General features: G+C 35.9%; 1 protein-coding gene across 1 annotated transcript in view; it reads right to left on the reverse strand.

Annotated features, from left to right (window-relative positions):
- Positions 1-620: 620 nt before the first annotated feature.
- The window catches only part of GUCA1C (guanylate cyclase activator 1C), a gene marked incomplete at its 5' end in the record, with an annotated part of 56,840 nt that continues 37,740 nt past the window's right edge, over positions 621-19,720 (reverse strand). The window contains 1 exon segment of the mRNA XM_074214442.1: positions 621-742. Coding sequence (XP_074070543.1) covers positions 621-742 — 122 coding nt within the window.

Genomic DNA, 19,720 nt, shown 5'->3' on the forward strand with positions numbered 1-19,720 from the left:
CTTCTCATGTTGTCTAGGATGTTCCTTTAGAATGGAATGTTTATTAATTAATGACTGCATTTAGAATAAGAAAGAAGGGAGAGAAAAGGCTGAACAAGAACCTAGTCATTTGTAATATATCGTTTCAATAAGAACTAAGAGCTTAAAAAACATTTTACCAAGTGGTTATTTTTCTGAAACAAATAGTTGAGAGAAAGTGCTTACCAAATAAACCAATTCTATTTTGTTGTGATTAGTTGGTGAAGGCATGTTAATGCAAACTAGGATTCTGTCCATAAGTGATGGGATCCAGAAATCTATTGAATAACTTTATTGCCAAATTCTATTCTATAGGACAGAGCAACTAATATTTAAACAGAACAACAAGAGTGTATACGCCTCCACTTAATGGAAGGTTTTTAAGGGTTGAATATCACAGTTTTATAAATTAATCTGATCCAAGAATATTAAATCTACACCCAACAATAGTATACACAAGAGAAGGATTCTTTCTTGCTACAAATGCTATTGTGTTCACTGAGTGAAGAGAAAGACATTTGGGCAGAATAAAGTCTCCACAGCTGAAGTTTCCTCTTGTCTTAAAGATACTTGTCCTTGACCATGATCTAAGCCAAGTTATCTCAAGTATCTTCCTTCCTCTCACTTTGCATTACTTTCAGTACAATGGAGAGGTCAAAACTCTTGTTAATCATCTCCAAAGGATTTTCTAAGCTCCTGATGAATTCCTCTAAAGTCAACTCTCCTAGAGTATAATAGATATATGAGCAGTTAGAGAAAATAAGAAGTCATTTATTATTGGTATCATTCTTAGTTTCTAAAATCTTTTTCTAGTTTGAAAATAGTTCAATACATTTTTGTAGCATACTTACTTTTATATCAATTTTCATTTCAATGAAGAAACTATTTCTTATTAATCATTATTTTGAATATTTTTATTAATATGTTGTTGATGTTTTTAATCTATGCATCTTGGTTCTCTAACTAGACTGCAAGTCCCTCTTGAACAATCAACTAATCAACCAACAAGAATATATAAAGAGCTTATTAAGGCACTTATTAATTATTAGTTAATTCATTAAGGCACACTGCTGAATGTTTAGAGTATACAACTTTCCCCTTCCTGCTTAATGCCTGGCATGCATATATACTCAAGAAATGTTGAAGGCAAGGACAGAGATGACTGTTTCAGTCATTAATTCATCCTGCTCTAGAACATTCAGTATTATGTTTTCCTCAGGACAGGGTAATTTATATTCTTAAACCATTTCTTACAGAATCTGCCTGCCATACTCTCCAATATTTGCTGACAGATGGAACATAAAATGGTTTTCACTTAGAGTCAGGAAACCTGGATATCATATCCTATTTATGACATTGGATATGCATAATGTTCTGACCCAACATGGAGTAAATATTACTACTGGTCTTTCCCCTGAAGACCATGGTCTTGTGTATACCTTGGAAGACCAAGAGTAAGTTCTAACTTCTCTCAACCTGCAAAATGTGGTTAATAATGACATCTATTTCAGAGGGTTGATGAGAACACCCAATTAAATAATGAGTTTTAAAGCATATAAAGTAAATAATGAATTTTAAATAATGTTAACCATTATACCTACATCACTGTGGCAGTCATTTAATCTCTCTGGATCTCACTCAGTTTTCTCATTGGTAAAATGAGAAGACTGGATTGGATATCTGCAGGGTCCCATATAGCTCTATTCTATCCTCTTATGATATCCAGTATTGGATCTGAAATTATTTAGGCTCAATTCATAGGATCACAAATTTAAAGCTGAAAGTGACCTTGGGAGTCATTTAAGACACAATACCTACTAGCTGTGTGACTTTGGGCAAATTTTAGACTTCATCTCTCTAGATCTCAGTTTTCCTCATGGATCAAAAGCAGATTATAATGCCTTCATGACTTACTTTATAGGGTTGTTATAAGAAAAGTCAAGCCAATAACCTTTATTAAGAGCCAGGATCAGAAAAGTATTTTTAAAACTCTGAAGTCCTAGAGAAATGTGAGTGTTTTTGAATATGAAGATTCTAGATGAATACATTACTAATTCTTGATCATCAAGGTCAGTGTAAGTCAATAATAACTGACATAGATTATTTAATATGAACTTTACAACCAGATAAAGTTGTATTTGATAGTCAAATAAACTCAGAAGAGTAATGAGATTGACCCAGCATCACAGAACTAGTTAGAGGCATGATTTGAACATAGGCTGTTTTATTCCAAATGCTGTACTCCATCTGCATTGTTAGTTTCCTGTTAAATCTTATTTGTAAGAATGATTTAATGTCCTTGCTTTTTTAAATATGGTACCAAGACCAGCCCCAGGCAGAATTGGAAAGTTATCTAAATATTTATTAAATATTTATTGGTCTGTAATATTCTCTTTTTCATTTCCATTCCCATGCTTCATTACTTTAGGACTACCCTCACTGGTCCAGGGATATAATACAGACCCCTTTAGACTCATGTCATGTGGCTGGCAGGTTTTCTTCTCCACTAGAAAACTGCCTTCCTGCTTAATATCATCCCCTCAGGGCTCCAAGGCCTTTGTAATCTAACACATTAGTGACTCTGGTGCTGGGAATTTTAATAAGGAAGAGCTGTGCCCTTGACAAACTATAGGCTGGAAGGGAGGGTTAATATTAAATGACAGTACTTAGGGGCTAGTTAGTCTGCCAATATCTGAAAGGCTGGTCCTGAATGGCACATTCTACTTGAAAAATGAACTTGCAATGAATTTCTTTTACCTCTTTAAATATCCATTCCGGGGAAGGAGGTGGGAGACAGGACACTAATGAAAGCTTCAGAATTTGTGCAACTGTCAAACCAATTCATTTATTCATTCTGTGAAAATTTATTGAGACTTTATTACATACAAGGCACTGTGCAAGATTCTGGATAAAAAAGAAATGTAAGACACAATCTCTATTTTCAGAGTACTTTATAGTTTAGAAGAGAAGGTAAGACATACTAAAGTAATTATACAGTTCTTTAAATTTTGTGACATATTTTCCATGTTATACTATTTGATTTTCCAAACACTCCCTAAGAGATAGGAGCTATTATAATCCTCTTTAACAGATGAGTAAATTGAGACTGAAGTCAAGTATCTCGGTCAGGGTGACAAAAGGGCAGTCTTTGCCTAAACTCCTTGAGAAGTCTGTCTTCAAGAGGTGTCTTCATTTCTCTCCTCTCACTCTTTTCTTAAGTCTCAATATGACTTCTGATCTCATCATTCAACTGAAACAATTCTTCAAAATTACCAAGGATTTCTTTTTTCTTTTAAATAATTTTATTGTTGTTTTCTATTTCTTTTATTACACTGGTATTCTATATATCCCTCCCCTTCTCTATTCCAAGAGCTATCCCATATGACTTATAGTGGTGAGGTTTTTTGTTTGTTTTAAAGAGAAAATCAACATATTTCACTGAGAAAGTCTGCAAATGGTGTAATATGTAACATCTGTAGATGTCCCATCTCCACCTACAGGTAGATTGGGGGATATCTTCTTATATTTCTCCATTTGAGTTCCACTTAATCTTTATAATTTTGTACAGATACTTTTTTTTGTTTTTTGATGTGTTTTTTCCCAATTAGATTATTCCATTTACAGTGTATATTGTTTTATTGGATCTGCTTACTTCATTGTGCATGAATTCATATAGTGCTTTCTGTGATTCTCTATGTTCATCATGTATATCATCTATTTTCCTTATTTTAAATACATTAATGTTGTTTCTGCAGCTTTTCAGTTTCAAGTAATCAAAGTTAACTATCTTATCTTCTCTATTTGTTTCTATCTTTTATTTGATTAAGAATATCTCATCCATAGCTGTGAGAGGCACATGATCTGTTTATCTTCTAATTTTCTTTAAATAGTGTAATATTTAATATTAAAGTCATATATATATATATATATATATATATTTGCATTATATTATGGGGTATGGTAAAGAGGTTGATCTAAGCCTAACTTCTGCCAGACTGTCCAGTTTTTGTAGCAGTTTTTATTAAGCAGGAAGTTTTCCCAGGTAACATATTTTTTGACTTTTTCAAATACTGGGTTATTTAGTTCTATTATTTCTGAATCTTTGTCTAGTTTTCTAGTTTGTCTAGTTTGTTCCATTGATCTATTTCTCTATTTTTTAATCAAGTGGTTTTGATTACTTCTGCTCTATAATATAGTTGAAGTCTGGAAGTGTTATTCGCTTCTCTCCTTACTTCTTTTCATTATTTTCATTTTTATTGCTAAATTAAATAGCCTGTTTTTGAATCCTTGTCCTTCTTGACTTCTCTGAGATCTTTGGCACCATTGTTCACTCACTTCTTGATACTCTTATCTCTCCGGGTTTGGGGGATAGCATACTCTCAGTTATCCTTCAAGTTATTTGGCTAGTCTTTTTCAGTCTCATTTTCTGGATCCTGGTCAGGCAGATGATGCCCTTATAACAGGTGTCCCACAGGATTCTGTTCTAGAATCTTTTCTCTTCTCCTTTTAAGCACTTCACCTAATGATTTCATCAGTTCCCAGGGATTCAATTATCACCCCTGTGTTGATGATTCTCAAATCTGCTTATGCAACCCTAACTTTTCTGCTGACTTCTAATATTACCTCTTCAGTTGCTTATTGGAGATATCAAACTGGATGTCCAGAAGACATCTTAAACTCAATATGTCCACAGCTATACTAATTTTCTCTCCCCCAAATCTTCCCCCAACTTTCAAACTTCCTAGTTACTCCTGAGTCCCTCAGGTTACAATCTAGGACTCATCCTTGACTTCTCACTGTCTCTCACACTTGATATTCAGTTGTTGCAAGGTCTATCAATTTTACGTTTACAATATCTTTAATATGTGCCCCCTTCTCTCCTTTGACATTTCCACCACTCTCTTGTAGTTCTTTATCACCTCATGCCTGGACAATAGCTTTAGTCTTCTTATTGGTCTGACTGTCACAAGTCTCTCCTCACTCAAGTTCATCCTTCATCTACTCATCAAGTGATTTTCTTGAGGTGCAGCTCTATGTCACTCTATTATTCAACAAATTCCAGTGACTCAAACACAAATCCTCTGTTTGGCATTCAGAAATTTGTTGCCCTTGCCTTTATTAGTCTTCTTATACCTTACATTACTTTGATGTAGAAAAAAATATCTACTTGTTGATCCATGAAAAAAACATTCTACTTCTAGGCCCTAGTTATTATCTCTGGCTCTCCTCCATGCATGCTTTCCCTTCTTATCTTTATCTACTGACTTTCTTCAGGACCCAGATAAAAACCCACCTTCTATAGCACAGGTAGAGAGCCTACAGCACACTGGCCATAAGGCCCATGAAATCATTTGGTCTGGGGCTGTCATGGCAACCACAGACAGGACTCAAAATTCAATAAATCTCAGAGCATTTTAGGAGTGAATCAACTAAATGGTTAATCAAATATAGCAACTTAATTTTTAAGTTGATAATTTTGTATTGTCCATGAATGGTAATATGAATATCCAAATAGTCCTTGGCAGAAAACAAGTTTCCCATCCCTGCTCTGATGGAAGCCTGTCCCAACCTCTCAATTCTTGTATATTCCTTCTGGTGATTATTTCTGATTTATCCAGTCTTTATCTTGTTTGTACATATTTGTTTTCTTGCTGTCTTCCCTCCTTGACTGTAAGTTCCTTGAAGGCAGGAATCATCTTTTGCTCTTGTTTGTATCTCCAGAACTTAGCATAGTGTCTAACACATGACAAATGCTTAATAAATACTTATTGACTGAATGAATGACTGAAGCATCTGGGGTGGAATTCAAATTTAGTTATTTTAGCCTTTATGTCTAAAACTCTATTAGCTGTTCCTCCAAGACAGAATGTGCTAGATGCTGCAGAACAGGTACAAACAAAGCTGTGACTTTGGGATAATGACTCTCCTCAAGAGTCTTTCCTTTTGTTCTGAGAGAGAAATCATATCCTTAAGGAAGAAACATAAAGTAAAAGAGATAGCAAGATCAGCCAATAAGATATCAGTTTTTTTCCTAAATTAAAGGTAACAATCCTTGGTCTTTGTTCAAACTCCACAGTTCTTTCTCTGGATACAGATGGTATTTTCCATCACAGCCAGCCCCCAAATGTCCCCGATTGTTGCACTGATGGAATGAGCAAGTCCATCAAGATTGATCATCACCCCCATGTTGCTGTTAGAGTGTACAATGTTTTTCTGATTTTGCTCATCTGGCTCAGCATCAGTTCATGCAAATCACTCCAGGCTTCCCTGAATTCCCATCCCTCCTGGTTTCTAATAGGACAATAGTGTTCCATGACATACATGTACCACAGTTTGCTAAGCCATTCCCCAATTGAAGGACAGTTACTTGATTTCCAATTCTTTGCCACCACAAACAGGGCTGCTATAAATATTTTTGTACAAGTGATGTTTTTACTCTTTTTCATCATCTCTTCAGGGTATAGGCCCAGTAGTGGTATTTCTAGATCAAAGGGTATACACATTTTTTTTTTGCCTTTTGGACATAGTTCCACACTGCTCTCCAGAAAGGTTGGATAAGTTCACAGCTCCACCAGCAATGTATTAGTGTCCTAGATTCTCAGCATAATTCTTGTCAATAGCCCTAGAGATAAACTTAATTAAGCTCAACTAACATTTATTCATGACCTACTAGGTGCTAGATCTAGAAAGAAAGAAAATATCCGTCCCTTCCTCAAGGAGTTTACATTATATAAGAAAAAGTATGAAAACAGATAAATAATAATAATAATAATAGCAATTTGAAGAGGAGGGGAGAGAAGTGTTATAAACTAAGGGAATCAGGAAAATCTTGTAGAACTCAATAAGTCTTGAAGGAAGCTAGTGATTCTAAACTAGGAAGGAAAGGAGGAAATGCATTATTGACATGGATGATGGCCTATGAAAAGGTATGTATATAGGGATGGAATTACAATTACAAACAACTACATATAACTAAAGGAGAGACAATTAGAATGCAATAAAAAATCATGAACATGGAAATAGACAAGAGTGAATTCATAGAATGAATTCGTGAAATGGAATAGTAAATAGAAAAAAGGCGAAAATGAGTTTGTTATACACATGTTTTATACTACTTTTGATGGAAATGACAAGTTATTAAAATATCCTCTTTTTAAATTACAAATGAAATTTATTTTTTCTTAATTGAGATTTTATTTTAGTTTTTTTAATTATATGCAACGGTAGTTTTTACAACATTCATCCATTTGCAAATTTATGAGTTCACATTTTTCTACCACCCTTCCTCCCCACCCTGCTCTTCAAGGTGGCAAACAGTCTGGTAAAAGTACATGCACCTTTGTGTTTAGCATATTTATTTATTTGTCATTCCTGTGAAAAAGAAATTAAAACTAAGGGGAAAGAAAACATGAAAAAGGAAGAAAAAACATAGGAGAAATTTTAGAAAAGTGAACATAGTATTCAGATTCCATGGTTTTTTCCCTCCAGACATGGATGGCATTGTCCATAGCAGGTTTCTCAGAGTTGCCCTTGATCTCTGAACTGCTAAGAGGAGTTGCATCCATTGAAGTTAATCATCTCAAAATGTTGTTATTAATGTATACAGTGATCTCTTGGTTCTATTCCCTTCATTCAACATTAGCTCATTTAATTTTTTCCATGCTTCTCTAAAGTCTGATCATTCATGATTTCTTATATTAAAACTTGCATTTTCCACTTGATGGGCATCGTCTCAATTTCCAATTATTTGTTATTACAAAAAGAGCTGCTATAAATATTTTGAACATGTGAGATCTTTCCCATTTTTAATGATTTCTTTTGGATTTAGGCTTAGTATTAGTATTTCTGAGTCAAAAAGTATGATAATTTTCACTGCTCTTTGGGCATAGTTCCATATTGCTCTCCAGAATGGCTGGATCAGTTCACAGTGCCACCAATGTTTCAATTTTCCCACATCCTCATTGATCATTTTGAATTTTATTCAGTATGATAGGTATGAGGTGATACCTCAGTTATTTTAATTTGTATTTCTCTAATCAATAATGAATTGGAGACCTAAGTACAGGGCAGAGCCAAGATGGCACCAGGAGAAGAGCCTCTCCTAGGTGCTCTCTCCAAAATATTACAAAAATCTTAAAATTATGACACTAACTAAATTTTTGAGAGACATAATTCCCAGAAAGATCCAGTGAGGCAACTCTTCAGTCCAAAGTAACCTGGAAAAGAGTGGGAAAACTCTGATTCATGAGGCTTCCAGCAGCAGAAGCAGTTTCCTTTCCTGCACCCTAGGGAGCACAAAGCACAACTTGGAAGATCAGCAGGGAGACCTCTGCCAGAATGAGCATGAAGCCCAGGCCCTCAGCTGGTTGGGACACTCAGCACAACTGCAGCACTCAGTGCTCCCAGACTCATGGAAGCAGACTCATGGAGCAAGCAGGAGCCTCTAGGCAGCTGCGCTTTGAGTACTGAGCCCACTGAAGGTAAGGGAGTAGAGGGAGACTTCCAAGGTCTGTTCTAAGTCCCTGGAACAGGACTCTGGGGCTCTGACCACATTCAGATCCTGATCATAGTCTAAGCTCCCCATAGAACATGCCCCCCCAATCCTGTAGTAGAGGGGTGCACTTGTGTTCAGTCACAGAACAAGAGAGCAGTCAGAGCCTCACACACTGAGGTCCTGGTGGGAGTGTCCCAATAAAACTCAAAAACTTAGGAAGCACCCCCAAACTAGGCACAGACTGGAGAAATGAATAAAAAGGAAAAAAAGGAACTTGACCATTGACAAATACTTTGACTTTGATCCCAAGGAGGATCAAAATACTCAATATGAAGATGAGGAAGTACAAGCTTCTGCATCTAAAGACTCCAAGCAAAATAGAAGTTGGACTCAGGTTATGACAGAGCTCAAAAAATATTTTGAAAATCAAGTGAGGGAGAGAGAAGAAAAAATGGGAAAAGAAATGAGAGAGATGCAGGAAAAACATGAAAACAAAGTCAGCAGCTTAGTCAAGGAGATACAAAAAAAATACTGAAGAAAATAACATGTTAAAAACCAGCTTAGGCCAATGGTTCCACAAGTTACTGAGGAGAAGAATGCTTTAAAAAGCAGAATTGGTCAAGGAAATGGAAAAGGAAATAAGAAATAAGAAAGTTCTCTTAGGAACTCAAATCCTTTAGATGTAGAATGGAACTAAAGGAAGCTGATAACTTTACAAGAAATCAAGACACAATACTTTAACACCAAAAGAATGAAAAATTAGAAGAAAATGTGAAACATCTCATTGAAAAAATAACTGATCTGAAAAGCTGATTCAGGAAAGATAATTTAAAAATTATTGGGATACTTAAAAGTCATGATCAGGAAAAGAACCTTGACCTCATTTTTAAAGAATTCCTATAGAAAAATCATCCTGATATCTTAGAAGCAGAGGGCAAAATAGAAATTGAGAAAATCCCACTGATCCTCCTCAGAAAGAGATCCAAAAAAAAAATAACCCCCGGGAATATTATAGGCAAGATCCATAACTTCCAAATCAAAGAGAAAATATAACAAGCAACCAGAAGGACACAATTCAAATATCATGGAGCTGCATTCAGGATAACACAGGATTTAGCAGCAACTACATTAAGGGCTGGTAGGGCTTGGAATATAATATTCCAGGAGGCAAAAGAGCTTGGAATGCAACCAAGAATCAACTACCCAGCAAAACTGAACATTCTCTTCCAGGAGAAAAGATGGACTTTCATTGAAGGAATTTCAAATGTTCCTGTTAAAATGACAGAGCTGAACAAAACGTTTGATCTTCAAGTACAGGACTCAGGTGAAGCATAGAGAGTAGAGGGGGAGGGTAAACTATGAGGGACATGATGATGAACTGCATGTATTCCTGCATTGAAAAATGATACTGATAATACTCATATGAACCTTCACATTTAATAGAGCAGGTAGAAGGAACTTTTATAGATGAAGCACAGGAGAGCTGAATTTGAAGATACAATATATTATTGCAAGGATGGAGTCAGTGTCTAAAAGGGAAATATATTGGGAGTAAGAGAAAGGAGAGGTGGAATAGGCCAAATATTACAAATAAAAGATTTTTTTTCCAATGAGCTTTTGGAATGAGGGAACCTTCACTCTCATTGGAAATGGCTCAGAGAGGAAACAGCATTCACACTCAATAGGGTATAGACATCTAGCGTAAAAAGGATAGAAGGGGGACAGAGGGAAGTGGGGAAGGGTGTGATAGAGGAGAGGGCAAATCATCGGAGAGAATACAGATATAACACATTTTCTTTTTTACTTTTTGCATGGGGCTGAGATTGGATGGCCTTTCTGGGACCACAGGGCCAGGAGGTTGCTGGGCCTTAGGGGGTGGTATGTGGACTTGGGGGCTCTTGGTCCCAAGGCCAGTGCTCTGTCTGCTGCACCACTCAGTTACCCTACAGCACATTTTAACGGGGAGGAATGGATGGAGGAAATTACAATCAACACCAGCCACTGTGGAAAAATATGGAAGTAACTTCTGTGATGGGTTTAGGATAAAGAATGTGATCCAGCCAAGACAGAGCTGATGGTATCAGAACGCAAACTGAAACACATTTTTTCCTCTTTCTTTTACTTTATTTCTCATGAGATTCTATATTTTTGTAGGGGGAGGGGGTATTATGTTTAATCTAAAACAAGAATATTTTAGTAATGTTTAAATAAAGTCATATTAACGAGAGAGAGAGAGAGAGAGAGAGAGAGAGAGAGAGAGAGAGAGAGAGTTTGAGAATAGGAAATTAGATTAGATCTGGTCAAAACTAAATGCATTCTCTCCTCTCACATCAGGTGATTACTCCTCAGAACTGTTCCAAAAATCCAAATGCTTTCATATAAAAGCCAGAGGGTATAATGAACTGTCCTAACCAACTGAAACAGAACTTGTCTAGCTTTCATTAAATGACTTTCAAAGAGTGTCCTTAATTTTAAGACCTCTGGTTGATTGGTAGGGATGAATCTTTACTTAGTCAATTATGTTGATAGTTTTCTTAATATTGAACTAATCCCGTATTCCTGATATAAATCTCACCTGGTCATAGTGTATAATCCTTGTGATATTTTGCTGTAATCATCTTACAAGCATTTTCTTCAAGTTTTTACATCTTTATGCATTAGGGAAATTGGTTTAAAATTTTCTTTCTCTGTTTTAGCTCTTGCTAACTTAGATATCAGCACTATATCTGTGTCATATTAGGAATTTGATAAGGTCTGTCTTTATTTCCAAATAGTTTATCTAGCATTTGAATTAATTATTCTTTAAATAGTTGAACCAATTAGGCCTTGGAGATTTTTTTTTCTTAGGGACTTCATTAATGAATTGTTCAATTTCTTTTTCTAACATGAGGTTATTTCGACATTCTTTTTCCTGATCTGTTAATCTAGGGAATTTATATTTTTGCAAATATTCATCAATTTTTCCTTAGATTGTCAGATTGATTGATATGTGATCAGGAAAAATATTTCCTAATGATTGTTTTAATTTCTTCATTGGTGCTGACTTCACCCTTTTCATTTTAGATCCTGAATAATTTGGTTTTCTACTCTTTAAATTAAATAGCTAATTTACTTATCTAAAAAAAAGAAATAACCTAGGTACATAGATGTACCTAGAAGGCTGGACTCCAGTAATAATTTTCAAGTTATAATTATTAATAACAGTATTATTATTTAGTTATAGCAATTCCTGAAACCACTTTTTAATGGAAAAGGGTTATATTCTCTATCTGTGAAGAGCACATATTCTTATTAATGAAACTACAGATTCTGATTCCATGTGCAATTGTGAAATGGAAATGATAGTGAAATTGAAGTTGGAGGTGTTGGATTCAAGACTCAGCACTATCACTCACTTGCACTATTATTCCCCGTGACCCTGGCTGTCTTTCAATCACTTTCTGCTTCTACTTTCTTCTCAAAAAATGGAACTTATGATATTTTCCCAAGGAACTTCATAGGGTCACTATGAGAAATAACTCTGTTGAAGTATCTTAATATAGAAATGTTAATTATTATCTTACATTTTATAGATCAGATGTCAGAAATGAATCAATTCAATAAACATTATTTTTTTCTACTATGTGAGAGACATCATGTGAGGTGCTAGAAATAAAAATTGAACTGAAAAAAATAATGAATTGGAGGGGAAGCTAGGTGGTGCAGTGGATAGTCTGACTTCAGACACTTTAATAATTGCCTAACTGTGCGACCTTGGGCAAGTCACTTAACCCCATTGCCTTAAATAAATAAAATTTTAAAAAAATAATGAATTGGAACATTTTTCATATGACTATATAGCTTTAATTTCTTCATCTGAACACTGCCTGTTCATATCCTTTGACTGTTCAAGGAAGGGCTTAGTATGGGGATCACTGAGCCCTTTTCAGGGCTGTTTTCCTCCTTTGATGTCCACCTGAACCACCTAACTCTTACCTGGGGCTCCAAGAACCTGTAGTATGCATAATGGCCATGCCTCAGTAAACATTTTGTCAGGTGAGCTAAATCAGGTTGAGGGTAATCAAGGGAGTTTCAAGCTCATTGATGAGTTGTCAGGGGTGTCTTCCAAGCACATGAAGTCTTCCACTGGTGGAATGAGCCGAAGAGAACAATTTGCTCCAACAATCAGGAAGTCAGCTGAAGCAGGTGCTGTAGAGTGCTCTTAACTTGGTTAAATATTGAAAATGCCAAGATCATCCACTACATCTAAAGCCATCACCAGTTGTTTTGACTCTGTCTTGCTATGCTCCATCATGATGACTACAGAAGAGAGAATGAGACGGTTGATTTTGTGCAGCTTTACCTCACTTAAATCTAATTGATGCACACAACAAAAGACATCACTCATAACCATTTCTCAAAATCCTATGGTGACAGGCAAGTGATAAAACAGCACATGTGGAAATGACAAAACAGTACATATGGAAACACTAGGAGCTGTAGTCACAACCTTGCACACAGGCAGCCCAGGTCATTTCCTCACTGAAAGCAGCAGTGAAATTTGGCAGTCCCCTGGGTGACTAAGTAGCCCTTTTAAGGATCACACTGTTCACTTCCTGCTGTGAGGAAGAGACTAGAAAAAGTGCCCTAAAAATTGTCGCTTATCCAACCCTGACCCATTTACCAGGAAGGTGGGGAATCCTACAGTGTGTTTGAGACACAAAAAAAATCTACAAAAACTTCTTCAAAGAGGATTCCACTCACTATTGTTGCATGGAATGTGCACATACTCATAGACTCACAAGATCCAATAAATCCAAAGGATGAACAGCTCTTGTTGCAAGAGAACTCAGTAGGTATCATATCCAAATAGCAGCCCTGAGTGAAACAAGGCTGGTAAATGAAGGTCAGTTAACTGAAATCAGAGCTAGATACACTTTTTCTGTAGTGGCAGCAGTGAAGGGAAATGCTGTGAAACTGGGGTACGTTTTTGCAATCAAAAATAATCTAGTCAGTAAGCTTCAATGCCTACCAAAAGGAGTAAAGGACATGCTCCTGACAATGAGATTGTCACTTCCAGGAAAACACCATGCCATCATTGTTAGTGCCTATGCTCCCACCATGACAAACACTGAGGAAATTAAAGAAAAATTTTTTGAAAGCTGGAAAACCTTATCATCATTGTACCAAATGTAACAAAAGAAGACAAGCATATAATTACGTGTGACTTTAATGCTAGAGTAGATTGAGTTTACCAGATGTGACAGGGAGTCCTTGGGAGGAGCAGAGTTGGAAATAGCACAGCTACTGAAGACTTATACATCTCATGACCTTATCATCACAAACACTGTCCATTTACCTAAATGCAATGAAATTTCCTGGATGCATACTTGTAGCAAACATTGGCATCTAATAGACTATATGATTGTAAGGAGAAGAGCCAGACAGGATGGGAGAATAACAAAGGCAATGTATGGTACAGAATGCTGGAATGATCACAGACTCATCCTCTCTAAGCTAAATATTCACATTTAACCAAAGCTGTGACCCCCAAGGCAAAATGAATACTAGAACTAATGCCAAGAGATTAGAGTGTTGCTAACTTGAAGGGAAAATGGGAGTCAATATTCAGTTGGCAACAGTGGAACTGAGAAAGAGTGGGCAGCTTTCAGAGGTCTGGTATACAGCACTCCATTTGCTCTTCTGGGTCAGAATAGTCACAAACACCAAGACTAGTTTGATGAAAATGATGGGGGAATACAGAAACAGCTAAATGAAAAATGGGAACTCCACAGGTTTAACAGTAGGATAGTTCATCCATTTCTAAGATGGCAGCATTTGATTCTATCAAAAATAAAGTCTAAGCAGAGCTTGGAGAGATGCAAGACTCTTGGCTCAGTAAGAAGTCAGATGAAAATTCAATTTTATGCAGATGGTAACGAACCAAAATGCTTTTTTGTTGCCCTGAAGGCTATTTATGGGCCAAAGACATATGGTGCATATCAACTGCTCAGTGCTGATGGATACACATTGATTAATGATAGGATCATGACCTTAGATAGATGGGCTGATCATTTCCATAGTGTTTTTTTTAGGGTTTTTTTTGCAAGGCAATGGGGTTAAGTGGCTTGTCCAAGGCCACACAGCTAGGTAATTATTAAATGTCTGAGACCAGATTTGAACCCAGGTACTCCTGACTCCAAGGCCGGTGCTTTATCCACTACGCCATCTAGCCACTCCCATAGTGCTCTTAATAGACCATCATCAATCATCGCAGAAGTCATTGACTGTTTACCTCAAGTTGAAGTCAATCATTCTCTAGGTATAGTTCCAACTGAAGAAGAGATTTTTGAAGGCTATTACACTTCTTTCAAGTGGCAAAGCACCTGGTGTGGATTCTATTTCAGCTGAGATCTACAAGGTGTGTGTGGGGGGGTCCATTACTCATCCAAAAACTGACTGAAATTTTCCAGGTTACATGACATAAAGAGGATCTCCTCCAAGACTTCAAGAATACCTCCATTGTCCATCTCTAAAAAGGTAAAGGAATAGATTGAACTGTGATAATCACAGTAGTATTTCTCTTTTAGTCATTTTGGGGAAGATTATTTTCAGAGTTCTTCTCAATAGGTTGATCTTTCACCTGGAAGAAGATCACCTCCCTGAGAGCCAGTGTGGCTTCAGAAAGGATCAAGGAACAGTTGATATAGTGTTTGTTGCCTGTCAATTCCAGGAAAAACACCAGGAAAAGAACAGAGGTCTGTATACATTTGTAAATCTGGCCAAGGTCTTTGGTACAGTGAGTCTTGAGAGTTTATGGAAAATTATGTCAAAATTTGGTTATGAAGATCATCATTATTTCATGATGGCATGCATGCCCAGAATCTGGATAGTGGACAATGCTCTCCAGATTTCCAAGTCACCAGTGAAGTGAAACAAGGATGTCTCCCTGCTCTCATATTTTTAGCATGATATTTTCAGCTATATTATCAAACACCTTCACTGAGGATGAACATGGCCTCAAGGTCAACTGCTGCACTAGTGGCAAATTCTTCAACTTGAAAAGGCTACAAACCAAGACCAACATGAAGGAATTGTTGATGCATTTGCCAATGATTCTGCACTCCATGCTCCAAAGCCAAGATACAACAAAGTGTGGATAGATTCTTTGCTGTTTGTGCTAATTTTGATCTAACAATTAACACCAAGAAAACACAAGTGTTCCTTCAGTCAGCACCACACCATCCATATGTGAAAACATGAATTACAGCAAATGGAGATGTTTTGAGTCCTGTAGACAAGTTCACTTACCTTGGCAGTGTCCTTTCCAATGAGGCTGATACACAAATTGGCAGAATTAACTCATTAAGAAAGTATGGGAGAGAAGAGGTATTAGACTGATTACTGAACTGAAAGTCTACAGAGCCATTGTGCCAACCTCATTGCGATATGACTGTGAAATCTGGACAGTCTTCCAGTGCCAAATCAGGAAAATGATTTGCAACCATTTAAATTGTCCTGGGAAGATTCTGAAAATCACCTGGTAGAACAAACCAGACACTGAGGTCCTTTCTGGAACTAAACTGATTACCATTCCAACATTATTACAGAGTGCAACTATGATGGGTTGGACACGTTAAAATGGCAGATATAATCTTGACAAAAAAAACACCTATTTTTGAAGAACTCACACAGGGAAAGCACTCACAAGGGAGTCAGAAGTGATACCAAGACACCTTGAAGACCTCTCTTAAAATTGATTGTGCAGCATGGGAGAAACTGGCACAGGACTACCCAGCATGTTGTATTCTCATCAGTGAGGGTGCTGCACTTTATAAGGAAGGCAAAATTGAAGCAACTCAAGGAGACATGACACATGTAAGTTTAGAGTATCCACCTCAGGTGTTCACATCGACTATTTGTGCCCAACTTGTGATAGAGCATTCCGAACTCATGGTCTGAGCAGCCACATTCAGATACACTGACATAGTGATGTCATTTTGGTCTTCTTCAACAAGGAAGGACAAGAATCAAGCAAATAAGCAAGTAACCACTTGGGGAATGATTTATAATCTTATAAATTTGATTCAGTTCTCTATATATTTGGAAATGAGTTTATCAGAAACACTGTGAAAATTGTTTCTCAATTTTCTATTTTCCTTCTTATTTTGGCTGCATTGATTTTATTAGTGAAAAAACTTTTAGTTTAATATAGTCAAAATCATTCATCTTACAGTTTATAATGTACAATGTTTCTTGTTCATAAATTTCTCTTTTCCTTAGATATTACAGATAAGAATATTTCTTGATCTCTCAGTTTATCTATGCTTTATGTTTAAATCTTGTACCTATTTTGACCTTACTAGTTTTTGTCATGTCATTTCTAGTTTTCTAAAAATTTTTGTTGAATAGTGAGTTCTTATTCCACTAATGTGTTTGGGTTTATCAAATAGAAGATTTTTATAGTCTTTTACCACTGTTTCTTTTCTACCTTCTATGTGCAACTATCCACTACTCTATTTCTTAGCTAGTACCAGTCAGTTTGATGATTACCTCTTTATAATAGTTTTAGATCTGTATGGCTAAATCACTTCCTTTGCATGTTTTCATCAATTCCCTTGATACTTTTAACCTTTTGTTGTTCCAGATGAATTTTGTTACAATATTTTTCTAGCTCTGTAAAATAGTTTTTTGGTAATTTGATATGACACTAATAAATAATTTAATCTGGATAGAATTGTCATTTTAATTTTTATTGGCTTGCCCTAACCATGAGCAATTGCTGTTTCCCAAGTTGTTTAGATCTGACGTTATTTTTATGAAATGTATTTTGTAATTGTGTTCATATAGTTTCCAGGTTTGTCTTGGGAGATAGATTCCCAAGTATTTTATATTGTCTACAGTTAGGAATTTCCCTTTCTATCTCTTGCTGATGTTATTTGCTTCAAGTCATTTTTCAGTTGATTTTCCACACATACCATCATATCATCTGAAAAGAGTAAAAGTTTTGCTTCCTCATTGCCAATTTTAATTCTTTCAATTTCTTTTTCTCCTCTAATTGCCAAACTAAAATTACTAATACTATGTTGAATAGTAGTGGTGATAATGGATAGCCTTGTTTCATCTGTCATATTATTGGAAATGTTCCTAGTTTATCCCTAATACATAATACTTGTTGATGATTTTAGACAGATAATGCTTATCATATTAAGGAAAACTCCATTTATTCCAATACTCTCTAGTGTTTTTAATGGGAATGGATGCTGTATTTTATCAAAGACTTTGTCAGTATTTATTTAGACTTCTGTTAGTTTTGTTACTGATATGGTCAACTATGTTGCTTATTTTCCTAATATTGAACCATCCCTGCCCACTTGGTATAAATCCTACCTGATCATGATGTATTATCCTAGTAATAATAACATTGTAATCTTTTTGCTAAAATTTTAAATATTTTCATCAGTGTTCATTAAGGAGATTGGTCTATAATTTTCTTTGTTTATTTTGTACCTTACTGGTTTAGGTATCAGCACCATATTGGTGTCATAAAAGGAATTTGGCTGAATTCCTCTGATTTTTAAAAATAGTTTATATAGAATTGGAATTATTTGTTTCTTAAATGTTTGGTAGAAATCACTTGTAAATTCATCTGGGACTGTTATTTTTTTCCTTAGGGAATTTTGACCAAAATGGCAAGTTATTAAGATATCCCCACAAATAAAAAGAAAAGAAAGTTGGCCTTGGACCTTGTTGAAATTCATACAATAAATTTCCATTAAGTACATACTATATAAAAAAATATTAAGGGAGAAACAAAGATGATTTAGACAGTGCCTCCGATTTACAAAGATTATTGTCAGCAAAGGAAGGCATACTTACGTGTGGGCTTGTCTAAGAGAGGTTGGCACTAGCAGAGGTTGGCACTAATAAAAAAACCAGTATCTACCATTACAGACTTTACTTTAAAAATGTATTTTGTAAGTGATATTTACATAATAATTAATAGAAAACTTGGTGACTCCATATTATCAGTCAGGATGTTGAGAAAGAAACCTGATAAGCTCAGATTTAACCCACTTAGGTGTGCAGTTAAGGTGTGCATTATCCTGAGGATAATGATTTGTCCTAATATCAAGAAAGTTCTCCTCAAATGGAAGTAGAAGTAAAAATGCTCCCCACCCCACCACTACCACTAGAGTCCTTGCTAAAGAGGTTTCAGACTCATCCTATATTCTCTATGAAAAGGTCTTACACCTGGTACTTCAAAAACCAGCCTTTTTTTCTTCTATGAACTAATCACAAAGTATCTTTCCCTCACTCCATTAATAATCAACTCCTATCTACCCCATCCCACCATAGAATCTCTCATCAGAAGAAATTCTAATGTTTCCCGTTGCTTTATGGTATCTTACAAGCAGGTCCCCGCAAGTGATGCTGCAGTTTGGAGTTTTGGTTTCTTTTTTTTTTTAACAAGGAGTCTATTTTCTCTGCTCAACCTCCTTTACTAGTAGGGTACCTACAAATACACAACATAATTCACAAGCTGAGATTTTTCCTGTACACATGACAATTAACTCCAGTTCAAGAACTCTCAAAAAAAGTGTACTTGGAGTAAAAAGGACATAGATTAAATTGTACTTTCACTACTACACAAATCACATAATTTAGCGGGGCCTCAGTTTCTTCATCTGTAAAATGAGCAATTTGACTAAATAAATCTAAATTTCCTAAATCTATAAAGTTCTTTTGAGGGCAACATCTTTCAGTCACTTAGCTTCATAATTTTTGCCTTTTCTATTTCTATATTTCCTCTCATATTGGACACTTTCTTATTTGCACACCCACCACCTTAATGAAGGCCCCCTTAACCTCTCACCTGAGCAAGTTCAACAATCCCCTACCTGGTCTTTCTGCTCATGTCTCTCCATTCCTATCCAGTCTCTACCCAAATGCCAGAATAATGTTCCTTAAGAGGAAAGCAGGCAAGCAGGATGTGATGATGGGAAGGAAGAAGGGAACAAAGAAATGGAGCAAAGGTGGGAGGGAGAGAAAGAAGGAAGGAAGGGAGGGAGAAAGGAAGAAAATATTTATGAAGCACCTTTTTTTGTTTCCTATTATTACAATTATCACTGTTATCTCATTTAAGTTGAGATCTGCCCATGTCATTCATCTATTTATTACACTTCTGTGGTTTTACTGTTACATTTGCTTCAAAGTGCATAATCATTA

The sequence above is a fragment of the Macrotis lagotis genome, chromosome 1 (assembly GCF_037893015.1).
Source record: "Macrotis lagotis isolate mMagLag1 chromosome 1, bilby.v1.9.chrom.fasta, whole genome shotgun sequence".
Lineage (NCBI taxonomy): Eukaryota > Metazoa > Chordata > Mammalia > Peramelemorphia > Peramelidae > Macrotis > Macrotis lagotis.